This window comes from Nicotiana attenuata, unplaced genomic scaffold (assembly GCF_001879085.1).
Source record: "Nicotiana attenuata strain UT unplaced genomic scaffold, NIATTr2, whole genome shotgun sequence".
Taxonomy (NCBI): Eukaryota; Viridiplantae; Streptophyta; class Magnoliopsida; order Solanales; family Solanaceae; genus Nicotiana; species Nicotiana attenuata.
In genome coordinates, this window is record NW_017675665.1 from 23,133 (window position 1) to 47,550 (window position 24,418).

Sequence of the window (24,418 nt, forward strand, 5' to 3'; positions counted from 1 at the left end):
GCTATTATGAAGATGCTCGAGGACCTCACCGGAAGGATTGAATCAGGAGAGAAGAAGATAGAGGCTAACAATAAAAAGGTGGAGACTTATAACTCGAGGGTCGATCAGATCCCGGGCGCACTCCCAATTCTGAAGGGTGTAGATTCAAAGAAATCTGTGCAGAAACCATTTCCATCAAGTGCGGCTTCGAAGCCCATCCCGAAGAAATTCAGAATGCCCGATGTCCCGAAGTATAACGGGACCACGGACCCCAATGAGCACATTAATGCTTATACTTGTGCTGTAAAAGGGAATGACTTAAAGGATGACGAAAATGAGTCCGTCTTGTTGAAGAAATTGGAGAAACGCTGTCAAAGGGGGCCATGATGTGGTACCACAACCTATCCCCGAACTCGATAGATTCATTTGCCATGATGGCAGTCTCTTTTGTGAGGGCACACGCTGGTGCCATCAAGGTCTCCACGAGGAAGTCCGATTTCTTCAAGATCAAACAAAGAGAAAACGAGATGGTAAGGGAATTTGTATCTCGCTTTCAGATAGAGCGAATGGAATTGCCACCTGTCTCCGATGACTGGGCACTGCAGACCTTCACTCAGGGCTTGAACGAGCGAAGCTCGATAGCTTCGAAGCAGCTAAAGCTGAACTTGGTTGAGTATCCCCCTGTAACTTGGGCGGATGCACATTACAGATATCAATCAAAGATCAGGGTCGAGGATGACCAATTGGGAGCCCCCTCTGGCTCAGTATATCCAGGCAGGCTCCTAGCAAAGGAACCAAAGTCCACCGAAAGGGAGTCGAGATCGGTCAATGAAAGGTATCAGCCATACTCCAAAGATAGAAGAGACACATCGAGGCGGAATATACCTCGAAATGATTGAAGAGTAGATTGAGGCCAAACTTCCCGAGGACTTATGAGCAAGACCGGGTTAGACAGGCATACGAGGCCAATGGAGGCACCCCGATTATCGGAATACAACTTCAACATCGATGTCTCGGACATCGTATTGGCCATGGGTAGAATCAGGGATACCAGATGGCCAAAGCCCACGCAGTCAGATCCTTCCCGAAGGAACCCCAACTTGATGTGCGAATACCATAACATTCATGGTCATAGGACCGAGGATTGTAGACAGCTCCGAAAGGAGGTGGCCCGGCTGATTAACGAAGGGCACCTTCGAGAATTCCTCAACAATCGAGCCAAGGACCGATTTCGAGAAAGAGAGGCGAATGAAAAGAATGGACCAGAAGAACCTCAGCACATCATTCACATGATCGTTGTAGGAACCAACATCTCACAGGGACCTATGTTCAAACGGGCCAAAGTGACCATCGCAACGGAAAGGCAAACTCGGAATTACATACTCGAGGACGCCCTTACATTTAGAGAAGAAGTCATCGAGGCCTTATCCCTACCACATAATGATGCACTGGTAATTTTCTTTTTAATAACGTTCAAGTTAAACATGTGCTCGTGGATCCAGGTATCTCTGCCAACATAATTAGGTCGAAGGTGGTGGAGAAGCTCGAACTGCTCGATCAGATCATACCCACCTCTCGAGTCCTCAATGGATTCAACATGGCAAGTGAGACAACGAAAGGAGAAATCATCCTCCCAGTCAACGTGTCCGGTAAAATGCAAGACACCAAGTTTCATGTCATCGAAGGTGACATGAGGTACAATGCCCTAGTCGGAAGACCGTGGATTCACAACATGAGGGCGGTACCATCAACTCTTCATCAGATGATGAAGTTCCCTACAAAAGATGGTATAAAAACAGTGCATGGAGAACAACATGCAGCTAAGGAGATGTTTGCGGTAAACGACATAGCACCAACATCGGCTCTCCCCGTTCAGGATGAGTCAGGGAATAGGTTGACTCCCGAGGAACAGGTGGAATGTGAGCATTCGAACGAAGATGACGAAAAAGACTTCCTCACCCCTCGGACCTTCGTTGCCCCCGAGGAGTCGGATGCAATAAAATCAACGGTCGAAGAACTCGAACAGGCCGTCCTGATCGAGCATCTTCCAGATCGAAAGGTATACTTGGGAACAGGAGTAACCCCCGAACTCAGGAAAAAACTCACCCAATTTCTTATTAACAACATTGATTGCTTCGCTTGGTCCCATTTAGACATGACAGGGATCCCGCCGGAAATAACCACCCACCGACTAAGTATCGATCCCAGGTTCAAACCAGTAAAGTAAAAGAGGAGGCCTCAAACCGAGGTAAAATATGCGTTCATCAAAGAAGAGGTAACAAAATTCCTCAAAATAGGATCAATTAGGGAGGTAAAATACCCCGAATGGTTGGATAATGTGGTAGTGGTTCCCAAAAAAGGAAATAAATTAAGAATGTGCGTAGATTATAAAGACTTGAATAAAGCATGCCCCAAAGACTCATTCCCATTTCCCAACATCGATCGCTTGATCGATGCCACGGCCGGCAACGAGATCCTCACTTTTCTCGATGCCTACTCCGGGTATAATCAAATTCAAATGAACCCAGAGGACAGGGAAAAGACTTCGTTCATCACAAAGTATGGTACATACTGTTATAATGTAATGCCCTTCGGGCTAAAAAACGCATGAGCTACGTACCAACGCCTAGTTAATAAGATGTTCGAACATCAAATAGGCCAATCTAGGGAAATTTACATTGATGACATGCTAGTTAAATCCCTGCGCGCAGAGGACCATTTGACTCATTTGCAGGAAACATTCGATATCCTTAGAAGCTACAAAATGAAGCTCAACCCCGAGAAATGTGCCTTCGGAGTAGGATCGGGCATATTTTTAGGCTTCATGGTGTCAAATAGGGGGATTGAGATCAACCCCGACAAAATCAAGGCCATTGAAGAAATCACAGTGGTGAACAATGTGAAGGCCGTACAGTGGCTGATCGGGAGGATAGCGGCCTTCGGCCGATTCATCTCGAGATCATCAGATCGGAGTCATCATTTCTTCTCCTTGCTCATGAAGAAAAACGGGTTTGAGTGTACTCCGGAATGCCAACATGCCTTAGAGGAATTAAAGCGGTATCTCTTGAGCCCACCTTTTCTCCACACCCCGAAGGAAGACGAAACGTTGTACTTGTATATGGTCGTATCCGAGGAAGCGGTAAGTGGTGTGTTGGTTTGGGAAGAAGAAGGTACGCAATTCCCTGTTTATTACGTGAGTCAGACTCTTGGAGATGATGAAACTAAGTATCCACACTTAGAAAAATTAGCTCTTATATTAATAAGTGCATATCGACAATTAAAACCTTATTTTCAATGCCATTGTGTATGTGTTTCAACAACATACCCTCTTCGAAACATCTTGCACAACCCTGAATTATCGGGAAGATTGGCCAAATGGGCCATCAAGCTCGAAGGGCATGATATCGAGTACCAACCCCGGACAGCTATCAAGTCCCAAATTTTGGCGAACTTCGTGGCCGACTTTATGCATGCCCTCGTGCCCGAGGTAGAGAAAGAACTCTTGCTAAAAACGGGCACGTCATCAGGGGTATGGACTCTATTCACTGATGGTGCCTCGAACGTGAAAAGGTCCGGGCTCGACATCGTTCTGAAACCGCCTACGGGCGGCATAATTAGGCAATCTATAAAAACTTCGAAATTAACTAACAACGAGGCCGAGTATGAGGCTATGATTGCAGGTCTCGAGCTGGCCAAGAGCCTAGGAGCAGAAGTCGTCGAAGCGAAATGTGACTCCCTTCTGGTAGTCAACCAAGTAAATGGGAGCTTCGAGGTTCGAGAAGACAGGATGCAAAGATATTTAGACAAACTACAACTCACATTGCATCGCTTCAAAGAATGGACTCTGGTCCACATTCCTCGAGATTAGAACAGCGAGGCCGATACACTCGGGAATCTGGGGTCGTCCGTCGAAGAAGATGACATACTCCCGGGGGCCGTTGTACAGTTATCCAAGTCGGTGATTGAAGAAGGCAACGCCGAGATCAACTCAACAGGTCTAACATGGGATTGGAGGAATAAATACATTGACTATTTGAGAAACGGGAAGCTGCCCACAGACCCAAAAGAATCGAGGGCCCTTCGAGGCAAAGCAGCTCGATTTTCACTCGACGAGCATGGAACACTATATAGGACCTTCGATGGACCTTTAGCAGTATGCTTGGGACCGAGGGACACCGATTATGTACTTCGAGAAATCCACGAGGGCACTTGTGAAAATCATTCTGGCACCGATTCTCTGGTTCAAAAGGTGATCAGAGCAGGCTTGCATATTTCAGAGCGACTGTTCCAGGCTCCTCACCTTCCTAAACATCTCCTCCTGTTTCAGGTTTTTATGTGGTTTCTCAGTCTCGACAGAAAGGTCGAAACGAGGGGTGTAGGAGTAGTGATCCGGGACTTCGATGGTGGGCTCTGGGGCGTAGTACTGGTCATCTTGGGCTTGGAGGGCCGGCTCACTGGAAGATCGATGGAGGGTAGCTGGTGGAGGTGCTACGAAGACAAGGGTAGCCGGTGGGGGAGGGTATGCGGTTGATTTGGCTAATAGAGCTTGGACGGTTTGGGAAGAGGAGCCCGGATAGTGGTGATAAGGGTTGAAGCTTGGGGCATGTTGTGGGAATAGATCAATGACGAGGGGTTCTTGAGATTGAGCTAGTGGTGGGACGAAAGCAGGGTTGGCGGGGTATGATGGTGGAGGATGCCCTTTCATCCATGCCTGGTACATCTCAGCCATTTGGTGTTTCAGCTTATGTAACTCTTCTTTCAAACCAGGCTCAGACTCCTCTACCTCCCTTGGCGGGTCAATAACACTCGAGTCCAATTCTTTGCCAGCAATGTTCGCCTTGTGCTTAGATCTGGTATTATACGGGTGACTTGCCAGAATACCGAACAAACTAACCACCTTCCTGTTACTTGATGACAACAAGCAAACTTGTTAGAGATTAAGAACTTAACAGATAGGCAACCGCACATTGGGAATACAATGCACCTAAACAGGGAAATGTTTCTATTGTGTATTTGAGTGGTTGCATGCTTCATCCCTGTTTTAAGGAACTTTCACATTTGAGCCTTTTTTCTTTTCATTCCTGCCTTTTTAGTCACTATCAGTGCTCTATTTGGTTCTAATTGCACCCCACTTATTTTGCATTTCTCTCTTGTTTCTTGTTTTGCCACTCTTTCTTTTCACTCAATGCCTTTTCTCTTTTGATTTTCTTCATTTTATGGTTATGATTGAATCCTATGGGGATTGCCTACGTATCATGACGCCGCATGAATCAGATCATTATGTAGTTCAGAGGATAAAGGTGAAATAAAAGAAAGAAATATTTTTGGGTTTTCAAATTTTCATAAAATAAAAACATTCTGATTTCCCCCTATTACAACGACTCCGTCCTACAGACTTAAACATAAAAACTAACAAACTCTAAAAGAAACTGCAATACAGACTCGAAAATGGACTAGCAGACGCCAAAAGAAACTGAAAATACAGACTCAAAAGTGGACCAACAGACTCCAAAAGAAACTGAAAATACAGACTCGAAAAATAAAATTAGAAATACATAAGTGCCTCGACTACTACTCCAGGGGCCCGCGGGACATCAGTCGGTCCTGCCGCAGACCTATGTGCCATATCTTCTTGGAGGCGATATAGGTCATCCATTATCTGACGGATAAAAATCATAACTGCAGCGAAGAACATGGACCTGGTCATGTCCTCGCATTCATTGCACTTCATCACAATATAGTCAGCAATCCTTCTAATCCTCTCCCTGACAACACCCTTCTCCTGTAGCAGACGTCTAATCTGTTGAGATTTGGCCTCCAAAACTTGTGTGGCTGTTTGATTTTGCTCTTGCAATTGTTGTAGGTCCTCTTCTAGTTGTGAACAAGGCATAACAGTGTTCTCTTTCTGCTTTGAAGTTCTGTGTTTGCTTGGTCGTTTCGCTCTCAAGGACATTGATCTTTTTCTCCAACCCCATGATTTATTTGTCGTATTTTTCCTTCAACTGTTGAACGAAACGTGCCCGTTCTTCCGCATTCCTGGCCAACTTTGCTCGGACCTTTGCTAGTTCGCCCTCGGTCTTTTTCAAATCAAATCCATAGTCACCTACTTTCCGCCTAAGGTTATCTATAAGTTTCTCATCCTTTTCACTTCTGGCAGGGTTCTCAGCTGCTATTTTCATCTCCTGGATTTGGGCTCGGAGGGCATCATTTTCTTTGTCTAACCTTTTCTTTTCGCCCTCATCCGTAGCGGCTTGTAAACCACTCTCAAATTAAAGATCTCTGACTTCTTGGATGTGAGGCCTTTTGGTTGGCCCATTGCCCATTTTCTTTGGTCAACCAGGCCCATTGCTCCTGCGACGCTTCAACAAATTCTTGGATGTGAGGCCTTTTGGTTGGCCTTTCAGGTTCGACCCTTGCAGTGTCCTTCTTTTTATACCAAGCAAGATAACCGGGTGAGACCTCGCCTTTGGACAAGTCACGCACTCGGGTGTTTGCTGTCAAATACTGGCACTCGTTCCAAATATAACGAACTACTTCTTCATGAAAATGGCCATCCAAGCAGATTTCGACTGCATGAACACTAAGATCTTCATCCAGGGGCACTACCTGGCATCTTCCCAACTATCTCAACACCCGGTATGGGGCATAAGGCTGGATGCCTCGAAGGCCCATTAGGAGGAAGTAAGGACTGGTGGCAGGCACATCAGAATTTCTTCAACAGGAAGCCAACCCAGTGTCCACTCTATCTGCCCTGCCGTTATAGAACGGAGGCGGGATAGCCAATTTCCAAACCCTTCTGGCAGTTTGAACCCTGAGACCCTCGTGTCGAACTCTTCAATACAGCTTTTCCCTGTAGATCCGTAATTCATATATCGAGGGCGGTGACACAGATGCTCAATCATCCACATTTGTAGTAGCAAATTGCACCTTTCGAAAAAATCCGCTCCGGGTTTGCAGGCCGCGAGAGCTCGGTATATCTCAGATACTATCATAGGGGCGAAGGTGCTCTTAGCATTGGTAATCAAAACATTGACGACTCCATCTACCCGCAGATCAATATTCCCATCCTTCCGGGGAAACACTAAAAGACCTAAGAACGCCACCATGAAAGCGAAACACCTATACTCTTCCCATTTTGATCGGTTCCCTTTGCTACAGATTCCACTTTCCGAGTTGTCAAGTCCTTTTTCATGCCCGTACCGCTGGTATATGAAGCGTAGAGTGGAAAACCCAGCTGCCAAATCTGCATACTGGACCCCCTACTTATTTTTAACAAATCCAGAAACTTGTGAGGTGTGACGGTGCTTGGAGCGACCAGGTATTTATGTCTTAGACCCTCGGTACTCCCAACATAACCGGCTATCTCCTCCAAAGTGGGTGTGAGTTCGAAGTCCGAGAAATGCAAAACGTTGTGAGCTGGGTCCCAAAATGTCACCAGTGCCTTTATTATGTCTCCCCTAGGCCTGATCTTTAGTAATCCGGTGAGCCCCCCCCCCCCCCCCCTCTCCCCAAGTAAAGGTTGACCGTGTCTCGTCCTTGCTTACCCAAATCTTCCCACCACATGTGTAGTTCCAACGGAATCTTAGACATGACCTTCATTGGTAAATTTTGACTCATGCTCATTCTGCACATTTAGATTAAGGTGATTGATTGAAAACATAGAGAATTTCATTAAGCTGATAAAAAGGGTAATTTTACAAAACTCAAATAGACAACGACCACTTTTGCAAATACGGCCCTTCAACACTTCAAAAGGGAATATTTTAGGGATGTGCTTGCTAGGTGGCCAAAATTGGCAAAGAAACCATCAGTGGCTGTTCATGCAAAAACGGCCTTCCAGCATCCCGTTGGGACACTTGGCTATTTAGACAAAAATGGCATCACCCATTTTATATACGACAAGATGACAACAATTCATTCATTTTTTTCAAAGTTTTCAAAAACGGGGCTGGACCCGATGAGGGTTGCCTACGTATCCCACATCCGCTGAGAATCAAACCCACGTAGTTCGGCCAGTTTTGACGAGGAAACACATAAACCATTTTTGGACTAACCCTTTTCTTTCTCAAAAAATCTCTTTTCCCTTTTTTTCAAGAAATCTTCTTTTCTTTTTTCTTTTTTTTTCTTTTTTTTTTTTTAAAAAAATTCGGTAGAGTTTCAGGATATTTTGAACACCATGTTTTTGGAAACGGGTTGAAATCCTCTCTCTTACCTCACACTTGGTTTTTCTTTGATTTTCCTACCTAATCCAGAAGCCGGTTCAACATGCAAGCCGAAATAAATGAATGCACAGGTAGCACGTAAAAATGCATCAGGTTGGTCTTATATTTTCGGGTACACCTGTCCTAGGCGGACCCAACCCCGTGTGTTGAGTCCCCAAAGTGTAACCAGCTCTAGCAACTACTGTTGCGGAATAATAGTAAACGAAAATAAAGNGTCGCAACTATTGCGACAACTTCAAGTTAACTCTAACTTGAAAACTCTAAGTACCTAATACAATTGCTTCTATAAAAGCTGAAAGGTACAATGTAAAATCACCTACTACAATTGAACTAGACTAGAAAATCGACACTTGGAACTGGTTCTTATATCTGGTTCAAGTAGCTTCAGGATTGCACGCTTGAATCACACATAAATTGCTTGCAAAATTGCCTTGCTATTTTACTCTCAAATTCACGTTTAACTTCTGCTTATGTGCATTACCTGTGAAAGAGAACAACACTAATATTTAAGGAGTTAGCAATTAGAGATTGACTAGGATACAGATGCTACTCTTCCATGGTGGAAGAGAGTTCTAGTTGCTCTCATACTCTAACTCTAATCCTTTTCCTAATCTGTGTTCTCTTTGTGTAAGGAGTCTTTCTCCTAATCCGATATGAAATCTTTTTGATCATGATCAGGAGATATCACTTCTGATAAGTTAGGTTTATCTCCTTCACATGCATCTCACATGTTTGGGTTGATCACAACTGTGCTTCACAAGATGGACCTAGTCCATGTCTGAGTTCTTTTGTAAATCTTCAAAACTTCACACTTACTTGGGCCAACAAATTCCCCCTTTTTGATGATGAAAAACTCTGTGCTTTTCACTCACTTAGGCCCCATAAGAACTCAACTTATTCATCAATACAGAGGTTAGAAAAATTCAATTATCATCAAGGACCAGGTTAATTAGGTTATAAACATCACATATTCAGAATATGTAAAGCACAATATCTCTTCCCCCTTTTGGCATCATCGAAAAGTTGCATTAACAAATGTGAGTCCCAGAATTTAATAAATACTCATGGCCACTGGGGCACTGCAAGTGCAATCATGAATTAATCATCAGTAATCAAGCAAACATATTCAAACTATCAAGGAAATATTAACAGTCAACAAGAGCAAAAACAGTAGATATCATTGATAGAAGATATGTTTCTACCACAATCCACAACCAGAAAGCAAAAATATTCAAAACATAGAGCAAAAAGAAAAAAGAAAATCCCTAAATCTAGGCTACACTGGAGGTACTAGACAGNTGGACCCGATGAGGGTTGCCTACGTATCCCACATCCGCTGAGAATCAAACCCACGTAGTTCGGCCAGTTTTGACGAGGAAACACATAAACCATTTTTGGACTAACCCTTTTCTTTCTCAAAAAATCTCTTTTCCCTTTTTTCAAGAAATCTTCTTTTCTTTTTTCTTTTTTTTTTTTTTTTTTTAAAAAAATTCGGTAGAGTTTCAGGATATTTTGAACACCATGTTTTTGGAAACGGGTGAAATCCTCTCTCTTACCTCACACTTGGTTTTTCTTTGATTTTCCTACCTAATCCAGAAGCCGGTCAACATGCAAGCCGAAATAAATGAATGCACAGGTAGCACGTAAAAATGCATCAGGTTGGTCTTATATTTTCGGGTACACCTGTCCTAGGCGGACCCAACCCCTGTGTTGAGTCCCCAAAGTGTAACAGCTCTAGCAACTACTGTTGCGGAATAATAAGTAAAGAAAATAAAGAACACAGAGATTTTACATGGAAAACACCTGGCTCAAAAGGTGAAAAAACCACGACCTACTTTCAGTAGGATTTTCCTAAACTCTCCACTAAAATCACTGAGCCAAAAATTGCATTTACAAAAACTCTTTTGTAAACCTAGGATTAACTCTAATCCCGTTGTGGCACACAGTCGCAACTATTGCGACAACTTCAAGTTAACTCTAACTTGAAAACTCTAAGTACCTAATACAATTGCTTCTATAAAAGCTGAAAGGTACAATGTAAAATCACCTACTACAATTGAACTAGACTAGAAAATCGACACTTGGAACTGGTTCTTATATCTGGTTCAAGTAGCTTCAGGATTGCACGCTTGAATCACACATAAATTGCTTGCAAAATTGCCTTGCTATTTTACTCTCAAATTCACGTTTAACTTCTGCTTATGTGCATTACCTGTGAAAGAGAACAACACTAATATTTAAGGAGTTAGCAATTAGAGATTGACTAGGATACAGATGCTACTCTTCCATGGTGGAAGAGAGTTCTAGTTGCTCTCATACTCTAACTCTAATCCTTTTCCTAATCTGTGTTCTCTTTGTGTAAGGAGTCTTTCTCCTAATCCGATATGAAATCTTTTTGATCATGATCAGGAGATATCACTTCTGATAAGTTAGGTTTATCTCCTTCACATGCATCTCACATGTTTGGGTTGATCACAACTGTGCTTCACAAGATGGACCTAGTCCATGTCTGAGTTCTTTTGTAAATCTTCAAAACTTCACACTTACTTGGGCCAACAAATTCCCCCTTTTTGATGATGAAAAACTCTGTGCTTTTCACTCACTTAGGCCCCATAAGAACTCAACTTATTCATCAATACAGAGGTTAGAAAAATTCAATTATCATCAAGGACCAGGTTAATTAGGTTATAAACATCACATATTCAGAATATGTAAAGCACAATATCTCTTCCCCCTTTTGGCATCATCGAAAAGTTGCATTAACAAATGTGAGTCCCAGAATTTAATAAATACTCATGGCCACTGGGGCACTGCAAGTGCAATCATGAATTAATCATCAGTAATCAAGCAAACATATTCAAACTATCAAGGAAATATTAACAGTCAACAAGAGCAAAAACAGTAGATATCATTGATAGAAGATATGTTTCTACCACAATCCACAACCAGAAAGCAAAAATATTCAAAACATGAGCAAAAAGAAAAAGAAATCCCTAATCTGGCTCACTGGAGGTACTAGACAGGTTCAGGAGATAAAGGCTAGAATTCCTAAGGCTTGGGGGAGCTAGAGGGTTCGTTTTGGGCTTGGAGAAGATTTAGCATATTGTGAAGAAACCCATCATTTTTCTCCTTTTCCTTGGTAAGCTCAGTTCTGAGAGCATCCCTCTCAGATTCAACCTCTGCTAAACGAGCCTTCAGCCTAGCTATCTCAGCATCCTTGGCCTCACTTTCCTGAACAAGAGCCCTGACTTACTGTTGATAGGTGTCTTCTTGGATAAACCACTTTCATTTGGAATGGCATTGACTAGATAGTCACAGAAAGCAGAGTATTAATGCCAAAATAGTCCTTGCTTGTGGCCATTTCCCACTTCTTTAAAGGCACCTTGCACCGATCCAGAACAGTAGTCAGAATAAATCCATAGGGGGTGGCATAGGCCTTGGAGCATTGATGACCCTGTCCAGTAGCTTGATGATGAATGCAGGCAGTTGATTTGCCTTCCACTTTCAAGGAACTCCATCAGAACTAAGTCCACATAGTTTGCAATATGCCTTGTTTCCTGTCTGGGCAATAGGCACTTGTTTACAAACTCAAAGATGACTTTGTGCTATGGCTTCATTTCACTCTTGTGCACAAACTTGGCCTCATCACTTCTTCAACATTACAAAATTGCCTAGTCATTTGAAGGGCAGGAGGAAGGGAATCCAGAATTGGCCATCTTTGTCTAGTGTAGTCATCATATCCCTCAACAGGAATGTCAAGAATCTCTCCCAGCTCCTCTGCATCAAAGGTCACTTGAACTCCTTTTACTTGGCTGGTAACTCTGCCATCTTTAACCTCTGCATTTGCCATGAATTCAATGATTTAATTCCTAGCTAGTCTTCCATCCATCTGAAGGACCATGTCCTTTCAGCCCTGAGCAGCTAGGGTATCAACCAAACGAACTATTTTCTGGTTCCACTAAGTCTTTCAGTAATCTTCCCTTCAAAATTTTTCTTTTACCAAACTTGGCTAGCTTTTATTGTTCACCATCAGATTCACTCTCACCACTCCATTCCTCATCTTCAGAAACTCTAACTTGTTTGGTTTTCACTACAGACCTTGTCCTCTTGGCCAATGAAGGTTCAGCAGCCTGAGACACAGATGAAGACTTCTTGGAAGAAGTCTTGGTCTTTTTGGGTTTGGGGGTCTGAACCTCCATTGTTGTATGTTCCTCTTGATGGACCTGTTCCATCTCCTCAACATCAATAGCTTCAGAGGACTCTGCAACCTTACCTTTTCCTTTATACATCCTCTTTTTCTTGCTTTCAGCCAAAGCCTTTTGAAATTCACTCTCAACCTGTTTCACTCCACTTCTTGTGGCTCTTCCCTTTGCCAAGGGAATTTCAGTAGTTATTGGGGAGGAAGCCTTTCGTTTCTTGGGAGGTTTTGCAGTACTGGGGGCTTTTGGTGTTGGAGTTCTCCTTTTCTTTGGATCATAATTGGCACCTACCTTTTTTAGAAGGTCTGTTAGGGTCTCCTCAATTGATGAACCAGGTTCATCCGCCTGTGAACTTAGATTAACTAACCCTTCAGCAGCCTCTCCCGAACCACTTCCCCCTGACTTCTTGCCACTTTCTTCCACAGTTGCCTGTGCAACCCCATAGATAGCTGGTACCGGCAATTCAGAAGTGGGTGAGGAACCAGCCACTCCTTTCCCTTTTCCCCTCACATCACCACATATACCCTCTATCTCTTTTTCTTTTTTAATTTTCTTTTTACCACCGCTCCTTCCCAACTCAGACATTTCCACATCCCTGATAGGCCCAACCAAAACAAACCTATTTTCTAAATTTTTAGCCAAAGCAGAACTTACCTTAGAAGGGGAGTTTTGAGCCTTCTCAGAGTCAGAAGACCCAGGTCCTTCCCCCTCACTCGCAAATTTGAATGAATCATCTGAGTTCTCAGAATCTTGGGCTTGGGCAGCCTTCAATTGTGCGTTTAACCTCTTTACAATGCACTTGAAGCTACAGTTTTTCTGGCTAGCATTTTGACACATCTTTTCTTAGGCTGGGGGTTTGTATTGGGTGGAGAAGGCGTGGAGGAACCAGAAGGCGATGGTGGCGGGGAGACCCTGGGTTATCTTGAGGGTTCGACATTGTAGCTGATGGCTTGAGAGACTTTGTGAATTAGACTTTTGGAGAAGAAAATAATTTAGAGTGAAGGAGGATTTTTGATGGTTTGGAATAATGAGGGTGGCAGAAGGTAATAATGGGTATTTAAAGGGAAAGACTCATTTAATGGATAACGGTAGCTTTAGCAGTCAATTAGAGGTCTAATCAACCTAAAACTGCAGGTTGAATGAACGGTTAGGCTTCCCTAGATTTTAGGTATTTTTTGTGGTGAGAATTTTAATAAAGACGGAACTGGTTCAGAAAACAAACGGATAGGATTTTCTGATGTGTTGAACATTGCCAGAACTCTGCTCATGATTTAAATATTAATATTTCTAATTGTACAGAGTATAGAAAACATACCTTGTTATTCAGATGAACCAATACTGATGAACCAGGTTCTTCATTTAAAATTCTTTTGATCATGCCTCAATTTACCAAAATAGAAAAAATTTGTTAGAGATCAGTGAGTCATATCAACACATGTCACAGGAGTATACTATTTACAGTATGAAACTGAGTAAAAATTAATCTAGAGATTTACACAAGTTCCAGATTCCTTAGCCAAAAAAAATTCATTTTTTTTCGTTGTGCATTCTGAAATGGTCTCATTAGGTGATCTTAATCATCCCTAATTCTAACATATTCCTTTCAAAGCTTTCTCTACTTAATGCTTTAGTAAGGATGTCAGCAATTTGTTTATCAGTAGCACAAAATTCTATAGTGATCAATCCTTTCTTATAGTTGTCCCTTAAAAATGATATCTAACATCTATGTGCTTAGTCCTCTTATGATGAACTGGGTTCTTTGTCATACTTATAGCACTAGTGTTATCACAAAAGATAGGGATGCAACCAATTTCAATGCCAAAATACATCAGCTGCTGCTTGATCCATAGCAGTTGGGCACAACAAGAGGCAGCTGCAACATACTCAGCCTCAGCAGTGGATAAGGCCACTGAATTCTGCTTTTTAGTGGCCCATGATACCAGACATTAGCCAAGAAAATGAGCCATACCTGAGGTGCTTTTCCTATCCACAAGGAAACCTGCACAGTCAGCATCAGCATATCCTACTAGATTAAAGTTACTACCTTTAGGGCACCAAAGACAAAGATCAGTAGTGCCTTTCTAATATCTCAGTATCCACTTGACAGCAGTCAAGTGGGATTCCTTAGGATTGGCCTGAAAACGAGCACAAAGCCCTACACTGAAAACTATGTCAGGTCTGCTAGCAGTATGATACAAAAGTGAGCCAATCATTCCCCTGTACAACTTTTGATCAACAGATGAACCAGGTTCATCTATGTCTAATTTAGTAGCTGTTGTAATGGGTGTGTCTATTTCTTTTGATTCATCCATTTTAAACTTCTTAATCAACTCTTTTTCATATTTCTGCTGATGGATCATGGTTTCATTTGGGTTTTATTTGATCTGTAAGCCTAAAAAAAAGTTAAGCTCACCCATCAAACTCATTTCAAATTCATTCCCCATTAATTTTTGCAAATTCCTTACTCAATTTTTCAGTGGTTGCCTCAAAAATTATGTCATCAACATATATTTGTACTACTAGTAGATCCTTACCTTTTTCCCTCAACAATAAAGTACTGTCAATCTTACCTCTTTTGTATCCATGTTCAAGCAGGAATTTGGATAAACGTTCATACCATGCTCTAGGAGCCTGCTTGAGTCCATATAGGGCCTTGTCCAATTTGTATACATGATCTGGACACTCCTTACTTTCAAACCCTGGAGGTTGTTTGACAAAGACTTCTTCCTTTAAGTAGCCATTGAGGAAGGCACTCTTCACATCCATTTGGTGAAGGGTAAATTCCATGTGTACTGCAAAGGCTATGAGGAGTCTTATTGCCTCTAGTCTTGCTACTGGAGCAAAGATCTCATCATAATCTATGCCCTCCTCTTGGCTATAGCCTTGGACCACCAGCCTTGCCTTGTTCCTTGTAACTGTTGCATCTTCATCAAGTTTGTTTCTGAAGACCCATTTAGTGCCAATCACTGATGTGTCCTTGGGTCTTGTGACCAGATTCCACACTTGGCTTCTTTCAAACTGATTGAGTTCATCTTGCATTGCATTCACCCAATCTGCATCCTGCAAAGCTTCAGCAACATTTTTAGGTTCAATAAGAGATAATAATGCATCAAAAGCACACAGATTCTTTAATTGAGATCTGGTTTTAACTCCAGAAGTTGGATCAGTAAGGATGTTCTCAATGGGATGAGAACTTTGATACTTGTAAGGTTTCACAACCAACTGATTTCTGTTTGAAGTTTCTCCCATGTTTTGTTGCTGAGAAATAGGCTAATGGACAGGTTCCATTTGGGAGTTAGATTCATTTCTTCTTTGTTCAGTTCCCCTTGTCAGGTTGCCCCGGATGGAAGAACCTGTTCCATCACATGTTCCTTCTTCTGGTGCGGCTTCAGCTTGGGCTGTGACTTCATTTAACCCTTTTACCACCCCAATAGCTTCATCTTTATGTTCCTGTCTCTCAGAAAGAATGTTAGTTTCATCAAAAACTACATGTACACTTTCTTCTACACACAAAATTCTTTTGTTGTACACTTTATAAGATTTGCTATGTGAAGAATATCCCAAGAATACTCCCTCATCACTTATGGTATCAAACTTACCTAGGGAGTCCTTTCCATTATTGTGCACAAAGCACTTGCATCCAAATGCCCTAAGATGGGATATATTTGGTTTTCTCCCTTTAAGTAACTCATAGGGAGTCTTCTCTACAAGAGGTCTAGTCATGCACCTATTAATGAAGTAACATACAGTTTTTACAGCCTCTGCCAGAAGCTATGGGGCAGTTTACTAAAAAGAAGCGTAGTCCTAGCCATATCTTCAAGAGTCCTACTCTTTATTTCAACTACTCCATTTTGTTGAGGGGTCCTAGGTGCAGAGAAATTATGATCTATACCATGCTCATCACAAAATTCGGCAAACTTAGCATTTTCAAATTCAGTTCCATGATCAGACCTAATTGATGCAAGTTGATTACCTAGTTGTTTCCGAGTTTTTCTAACAAAGGCAGTAAACATGTCAAATGTTTCATCCTTAGATGTTAAGAACAATACCCAAGTAAACCTAGAGTAATCATCAACAAGTACCATCACATATCTCTTACCACCTCTGCTCAATGTTATCATTGGACCATAGATATCTATATGAACCAGTTCCATCGTCCTGGTCGTGTTTACCATTTTCTTGCTATTAAAAGAGGATTTTACCTGCTTACCCATTGCACAAGCCTCACAAACTTTGTCTTCCGTGAACTTGATGTTAGGTAATCCTATCATGTCTTTCGTGACACAGGTTGGGATCATTGTCCAACACACTCAAGCAAGTGAGTTCATTTTCTGAAAGAGTGGACAAATCTACAATGTAAATATTGTTAACTCTTTTTCCCTGCAAAACAATCTTGTCAGTGGCAAGATTAATCACAAAACATTTAGTAGAGGTGAATGCTACCAAGTTTCCTCTGTCACACAGTTGTGATACACTGATTAGGCAATATTTCAAGCCATCTATCAAATAGACATTCTCAATGGAATGTGAGTCTGTCTACCTACCTTTCCAACCCCAATAATCTCACCTTTCTTTCTATTTCCGAAGGAGACATTACCTCCTTTTAGGTCATCAAGTGAAAGGAACTGGTTCTTACTTCCAGTCATATTCTTTGAGCAGCCACTATCCACGTACCATATTTGGCTGCTTCCCTTCACTTGGACCTGCAAAACGAAATTAGGGGTTAGTCTTAGGAACCCAAACTATCTTAGGAACCCAAACTAGTTTGGGTTCCTTTCTATAGGCAAAGGGGTGAATTAAATTCCTTTTGGCCCATCCAGGCAACCTATTTTTCTCTTGAACAAAGGTTTTGTTCTTTTGACTGGCCTTTTCCCACTTTTGTAATGACCAGTCTTGCCACATTGTGAGCAGATTTTGTTTTCAGGAAGTGTGATGTACTTGCTTTTGGGATCCCACTTAGGTGTTGGGCTCCCATAGCCAAGTCCTCTCTTGTTGCTACTGTGATGCTCTTGTAGCCAGGATAGTGCATCAGAGGACTTATTCCATTTGCAAGTTCTATCTAGTTCATGCTTCACCTTGCCTAGGTCTTCTTTTAGTCCTCTTATCTGCTCATCTTTCTTGTACAACTCATCCTTCATTTTTCCTAGATTTTCTTCTAAGGTGATATGTGTGTGATCATCCTTCTTCTTACCTGTTCCTAATTTGAGTTTTAAATTTTCGGCAGAATAGCCTAAATGGCACTTATACTTGTGCCACTTCGCCAGTCCCCAAACTTAATGAAGTTTCATCTAGATACCTCTACTCGTTAAAAAGTAATATTTTAAACCCTTCTGACCGTGTGTGTTCCTCAATCGTTTTTAAGTTTAAAATATTACTTTTGAACGAGTAGAGGTGTCTAGAAGGGTTTAAAATATTACTTTTGAACGAGTAGAGGTGTCTATATGAAACTTCATTAAGTTTGGGGACCGAGATGACAATGTGGCACAAGTATAAGTGCCATTTAGGCTATTCTGCCTTAAATTTTCTTACCTAAGTTCTAAGACACATGTGTCAAGTTCAAGAACCTGGTTCTTCAACTCAGTATTTTTACAATCACTTTTACTAGCCCTAAATTCCAAATTTTTGCACTTGGCTTTTAGGATCACACACTCCCTAGACAATTGTTCCTTCTCATTGTTTGTGACCACAGGCTCATCAATGAAGTCTAGCAATAATTCAGATAACCTTTCTTTAGACAAAAATTTAATCTTGTCTTTGAGATGAATCACACTTACCTCTTGTTCATCGTCTGATTCTCCAAAAGCCATAAGTGCTTATTCATCTCCAGTTTCATCTTCTGAATCCTCATCTGAGGTTTCTCCCCAAGCAACAACCATAGCCTTTGTTGATCCTTTGTTCCTTTTGGGTTGAACCTGTTCTTTCTTCCTGTTCCTTCGTTCAGCTCTTTCCTTCTTCCATTCGATTTCCCACTGAGGATAATTCTTGATCATGTGGTCTGTTTTACCACATTTGTAGCAACCATCATTGGTCTGTTTCTCAGGTGCCCTTGGTTTATTGAAGGTTGCACCTCTTGAAGAACATTTACCTCTCATTAGGTACTTCTTGAAATCCCTTGTGATCATAGCCATTTCGTCATCTTCTAGGTCTGCACCTTTAGCTATTCTGAGAGCTAGGCTCCTTTCCTTCTTGGGTGGATCCATCTTCATGGTTTGCCTTCTTAGTTCGTAGGCAGCGAGATTTCCAATCAGCTCATCCAACTTGAGAGTAGCAATGTTCTTTGATTCCTGAATAGCCATGATTTTGCTTTCCCAAGTTACTGGCAAGACCCTTGTCAAGATTTTCTCAACCTTGTCTTCTTCAAGGATAATTCTACCAAGAGACTTAAGTTCATTTGTTAGTGTTGTGAACCTTGTGCACATCGCTTGGATGGTTTTTTCCTTCCTTCATGGTGAAATTCTCATATTGAGAATATAACAATGTTCCACTTGATCTCTTTAGTTGAGGAGTTCCTTCATGGGCAACTTGTAGAGTGTCACAGATCTCCTTAGCAGTGGTACAGCTTTGCATCCTGCTATACTCGTCTGGACCTAGTCCACACACAATCCATTTCTTGGCCTTGACATTCTTTTCCCATTTCTTAAAATCTTCAGCAGTACAGTCAGCTCTTGTCTTTGGCACGTCCACTCCTTCAGCCTTCTTCTTTGTGGTAGCCAGGAGACCATCAGTAACTATGTCCCAAAGTTCATAGTCTTCTCCTATGATGTGGTCTCTCATCCTGTTCTTCCACCAGGAATAGCACTGGCCATTAAAGAGTGGAGGCCTAGCAGTGGATTGCCCTTCCCATTTCCAGGTGGTGCACTCATCTTGATCTATTCCTAAGGTGTTAGCCTCTTCAAGGATAACATGCTCTAATACCAAATGATGTTTTATACTTCAATACCACACAAGAGGGGAGGGGGTATTTGTGTGGTACCCAATTTTCGCTTAACTTGATTATAGAAGGACCTGGTTCTTCTATGTGTTCCAACTACTACTGTTGCGGAATAATAAGTAAAGAAAATAAAGAACACAAAGATTTTACGTGGAAAATACCTAGCTCAAAAGGTGAAAAAAACTACGACCTACTTTCAGTAGGATTTTCCCACACTCTCCACTAAAATCACTGAGCCAAAAACTGGATTTACAAAAACTCTTTTGTAAACCTAGGATTAACTCTAATCCCGTTGTGACACACAACCTCAACTGTTGCGACAACTTCAAATTCATTCTAACTTGAAAACTCTAAGTACCTAATACAATTGCTTCTATAAAAGCTGAAAGGTACAATGTAAAATCACCTACTACAATTGAACTAGACTAAAAGATAGACACTTGGAACTGGTTCTTCTATCTGGTTCAATTAGCTTCAGGATTGCACGCTTGAATCACAAATAAATTGCTTACAAAATTGCCTTGTTATTTTGCTCTCAATTCACGTCTAACTTCTACTTATGTGCATTACTGTAAAAGAGAACAACACTAATATTTAAGGAGTTAGAAATTAGAGATTGACTAGGATACAGATGCTACTCTTCCATGGTGGAAGAGAGTTCTAGTTGATCTCATACTCTAACTCTTATCCTTTTCCTAAACCGTATTCTCTTTGTGTAAGGAGTCTTTCTCCTTATCCGATATGCAATCTCTTCGATCATGATCAGGAGATATCACTTCTGATAAATTAGGTTTATCTCCTTCACGTGCATCTCACATGTTTGGGTTGATCAAAGCTGTGCTTCACAAGATGGACCTTGTCCATGTCTGAGTTCTTTTGTCAGTCTTCAAAACTTCACATTTACTTGGGCCAATACCACACCACCCTCGTCAGAAGATATTCCTCGTTTCAAGAGTAAACCGCCATTTTGTTGAAAGAATTTTTCTCGAAGTTTAATGAGTTTTCTTTTCTTGATGCTGAAATAGAGCCAAGTTGTCCCAACCACTAAGGACATGAAACCAACTCCCATACCTGTGTTCATAACAACAAAATTTAAACCCCTTTTTATTTGAATTAGAGAGAGCATGATATTAGCTATAGATATGAATTATTTTCACTTCAAGAAACTAGTTTTTCTTTTTACTTGATAAGAAACTAGTAATTATATGTTTAAGTAAGCAGTGACTTTTTCAAAGGAGAGTTATCTGGGCCTGTAATTAATGTAATAATCGAAAGAGCACTATACTGTTCCATGGCTCATATATATATATATATATATATGAGCTCACTTGAAAGTCTAATGCAAATGTCTAGTGAATTCACAAGATAAGCATTTGACCTTTTGAGAATAGTTTAATTACCATTCAAGTTTTCTTGTAAAAGAAATTATGCAATCCTTGTTGATTCTACTCAACATTCTTGGACATAGAGGGATTAGGTCAGAACTACGTTACTCATATTTTTGTTTGATTAAGTTGTATGCCTTAATAATGTAAAAAATAGTTATACAATAAGATCACTTGATTTCTACAAAATTGGCAACTAACATACTATCACTATTCAAACTACATATTATATACTACTATGCGAGTAGACACAAGTATAATATTACCTACAGAAACCTTGATCCATTGGAACTCAGAGTTCGAGCTCGGTGCATTACAACCACGACCATTCTTTCTGCCATCACCGGTGTAACCTTCTGGACAAGAACAATTGTAACTTCCCGGCGTGTTTATGCAAATTTGTTCACATGAATTGGCATTTGGATCTGCACATTCATCAATATCAGGCGCACAAAAAAAAAAGTATTAATTTGTGATGCTTAAGCACCAAAAGATGGAGTCTAATTAGTAGTCAATGAAGTGATGAGAATCACAGAAGACCATATTCAATTCCTAAAGAGGCAAAAACTGGTAGGAAATATCTTTCCATATGCCAAAATTTCGGTGAACACAGTTATCCATTACGTGTCTTGTGGACCAAGAGAAATTAATTCTTGATGCCTGTTTGTTTTTAATCCTTCTTTTTGGCGTATTTACTTGACGTTGTGATTATACCCTATTGTAAGATGACAGACGAATTGATGTTACACCATATTCTTTTATCATATAGCTCTAAAAAGTATAAAATCATATAGCTTAAATACTTTAAAAGCTAAACAATATTTATATGGCTTTGAATCTTTAAACACTAATGCTTGACTGGTTCAACTCAAAAGTCAACTAAAATTTTTCTTGGAGTAAAGTAATAGTATTGTCCTAAAAATTATTTTGATTTTGTGATTATCTAAGTCAGAAAATTAGGAATCTATCTTTTTAAAGTACCAAGTGAGATAAAAAAGTAATACCAGTAGTGATCAAACTACTCCACCCTATCTCCAACGTTAGGTCAATGTTTGAAAATTGCCTCGAAAGAACAAATAGGGAACTACTATTGATTTTCTATGGATAGTGGTATAAATAAATAATAATAAAAAAAGACAAATTGCCCATAAAAAAAAAAAGAAGTTCAAATAGTGTGTGAAAGTTAGCAGGTATCGATGAAATAGCTAGGTAATATCATCATAGAAAAAAATGTGAAAGCAGAAATAGTTAGATAATATCATCGATAAGAATTGCCTCGAAAGAACAAATGGAGAACTACTACTCCCTCCGGTCCACTTTAATTGAATTTTTGGCTCTATTCACATATATTAAAGAATTCATCTTTTAGTATTAATTAACAATAAAAATGACTATATTAATATTAATTTCTTCTTGATATTTGAAAAAATCAAATATTATGGACTACAAAAAAGTCCGAAGGGAGTATTGATTTTCTAGGGGTAGTGGTAGTTAAAAAAGAAAGACAAATTGCCCATAAACAAAAAGAAGTTCAAATAATGAGTGAAAGTTAGCAGGTAGCAATGAAATAGTGATAGTAGAAATAAGGTTACCTTGGCAGCCTGGGCCAATGTATGGATTGCCTTCGTATCCCGACTTACAGTTGTTCCTATAACCACCAAGGCCAGTATCAGAATCAACGCACTGACTATTTTCCAGGCAAGCATAATCGTTGCGTTTCTGTGCTTCAACACAACTAAGATTTCCGATGGCCCAATCTACCACAATTGGAACATTATCCATAATCTTGTTACATAATTAAGATCACCGAGATCCTGCAAACCCTTAAATTCGAATCTACTTGCCTCACCAAGGAATGCATAGCCACATTTATTAAACGACCAAACAGCAGTGTGATTTAATTTCGAGCTTTGTATTGATGTGTTGAAATATTTCAAGCCTTTTGTTATTGTTATTTGGCAGCAACCAGCACCCATACATCTTCCCTCAATTACACCACCGGAGGTAGTACAGACAGTGGGACAGCCATTAACGAAGTCACGTCCAGCTATTATAGCAGCTTCATCACAACCAACGACAGTGAATCTGTAGAGGTGAATTCATAACTTTATATAGGTGTAAAGAGATGGCGAAATCAACTTACTTTTTAATAATCCCCCAATCTGTCTAAGTTTTAAACGGGTTGAGTTATGAGTTATCATCAGTTTGTTGATTTGATCCAACGGATTAAACAAAAAATGACCCATCAAAATATTGGGTCAAAGCGATTCAAAAATAGTGTAACCCAGTGTGTCAAGTGTAATACAAACCCAAACATACATAAGCTATAATTTAAGAAAAATACATTTGTTTTCACTTCTATTTTGTTTTTTTCAAAAAGCAAAACAGAAAAGGAGAGGTTTGGTCATGTTTGGAGGATTGATTATCAACCGTTATTTGACGCAGCTTCACTCAAGCAAACTTTGCGTGAGCTGGATCATGAGATGTTTATTGATTGGGCATATTCTAATTCGTTTCGATTTTACCTAACTAGTCCATTTGCCACTATAATTTATTACTCAAATATAAACATTGTTAAAAATGTTTTTATGATTCAAGCAGAAATTGAGGTAGCTGTTGAGGGAAGAGAAACTGTAAGGATTTGAGCTTCCTAAATTCATCCAAGCAGGATCATCTCGGAGCAATACTCCTGTAGATGAGTAACACCTTCGATTTAACGTACTAGATATGCGCATTTCAGCATCAGAAATATCGTAAACTTGTATATTCCGTATGAAGGGTGTTTGAGAACCAGTTGCATTAGTGACACAATTGATTTCAAAATTTGGATCAATGGCACAACCAGATCGTAAGCCAATCCCAAATGGGTATGGAACTGTAAGATTTCCACACTGTTTCGGACATCCTGGTTTCGTGATATTAGCAGCTTTGGTGATTGTGTTGGTGGGAGTGGTGGTGTTAGTGGGTGCTGGGGTGGTGTTGGTGGGTGGTGGAGTGGAGGTGGGAGGAATAGAAATGGTGATAATTTGGGCAGTGGTTAATGTTAAGATTATTAACACAAAGGAAAAGAAACAGGAGAGCTGAAAAGAAAACAGAGAAACTAGCTTATGCTGCTGCATGGTTTTTGGAGATACTAATGTAAAAAGTTTTTAAGCAGAAAATAGGAATTTCGTTCAAAGCTAATATTTTAGAATAACTTTGGTTACTCATAATCAAGAAAATTAAATGGAAATAATTAGACTTGCAATTAGAAAGCAATAAGAATGCGTAAAAGTAAATGAATTTCAGTAGTAATTCGAATGTCTCCCTGCAAGTGATATTTTCTTCCCTTTTATAGGGAATTTCTTAATATAACGCCTACTCTCATTAATAATTGAGCATTAATGACTAATAATATCACTAATGTAATGTTACAATAGGTAATCGTAATTGTTGCGTGAAGATTATGTAACGTTTGGCTCATTGATTGAAGATCTTTGAATCTGCCCTTTATTCTGCCTTGGTTCATTCTGACCATGTCTCTTCAACTCCTCAATTAGACTGAGGTTCCCGCATCTAATTGTCTCGTGGATATGCTGTTCCGTTCCTCTTTGTTTCGTACCTCTTTGTAAATTTGTGACCAGCTGTCATGTTTCTATTGCTCCACATGGATCGCCTTGTCATCAGAAATATTACACGTGTGAAGTCTATTTTTTACCAATA

General features: G+C 40.4%; 1 protein-coding gene across 1 annotated transcript; it reads right to left on the bottom strand.

The window, feature by feature from the left end:
* Window positions 1-20,155: 20,155 nt before the first annotated feature.
* Window positions 20,156-23,145, bottom strand: LOC109220312 (wall-associated receptor kinase 2-like). Its single transcript, XM_019384775.1, has 3 exons — window positions 22,309-23,145; window positions 20,983-21,141; window positions 20,156-20,402 (listed from the first exon to the last, which is right to left on the bottom strand). The coding sequence occupies exons 1-3, from the start codon at window positions 22,496-22,498 to the stop codon at window positions 20,218-20,220; spliced, it is 534 nt and encodes a 177-aa protein (XP_019240320.1). The 5' UTR covers window positions 22,499-23,145; the 3' UTR covers window positions 20,156-20,217.
* Window positions 23,146-24,418: the final 1,273 nt, after the last annotated feature.

Bases quoted from the DNA above. Each gene is read 5' to 3' on its own strand.
- LOC109220312 (XM_019384775.1), bottom strand. From the start codon at position 22,498: ATGGATAATGTTCCAATTGTGGTAGATTGGGCCATCGGAAATCTTAGT. The intron at 21,142-22,308 runs GTAACCTTATTT...ATGAATGTGCAG, and splicing joins CATTGGCCCAGGCTGCCAAG to ATCCAAATGCCAATTCATGT. The intron at 20,403-20,982 runs GTAATATTATAC...TTATGAACACAG, and splicing joins ATGGATCAAGGTTTCTGTAG to GTATGGGAGTTGGTTTCATG.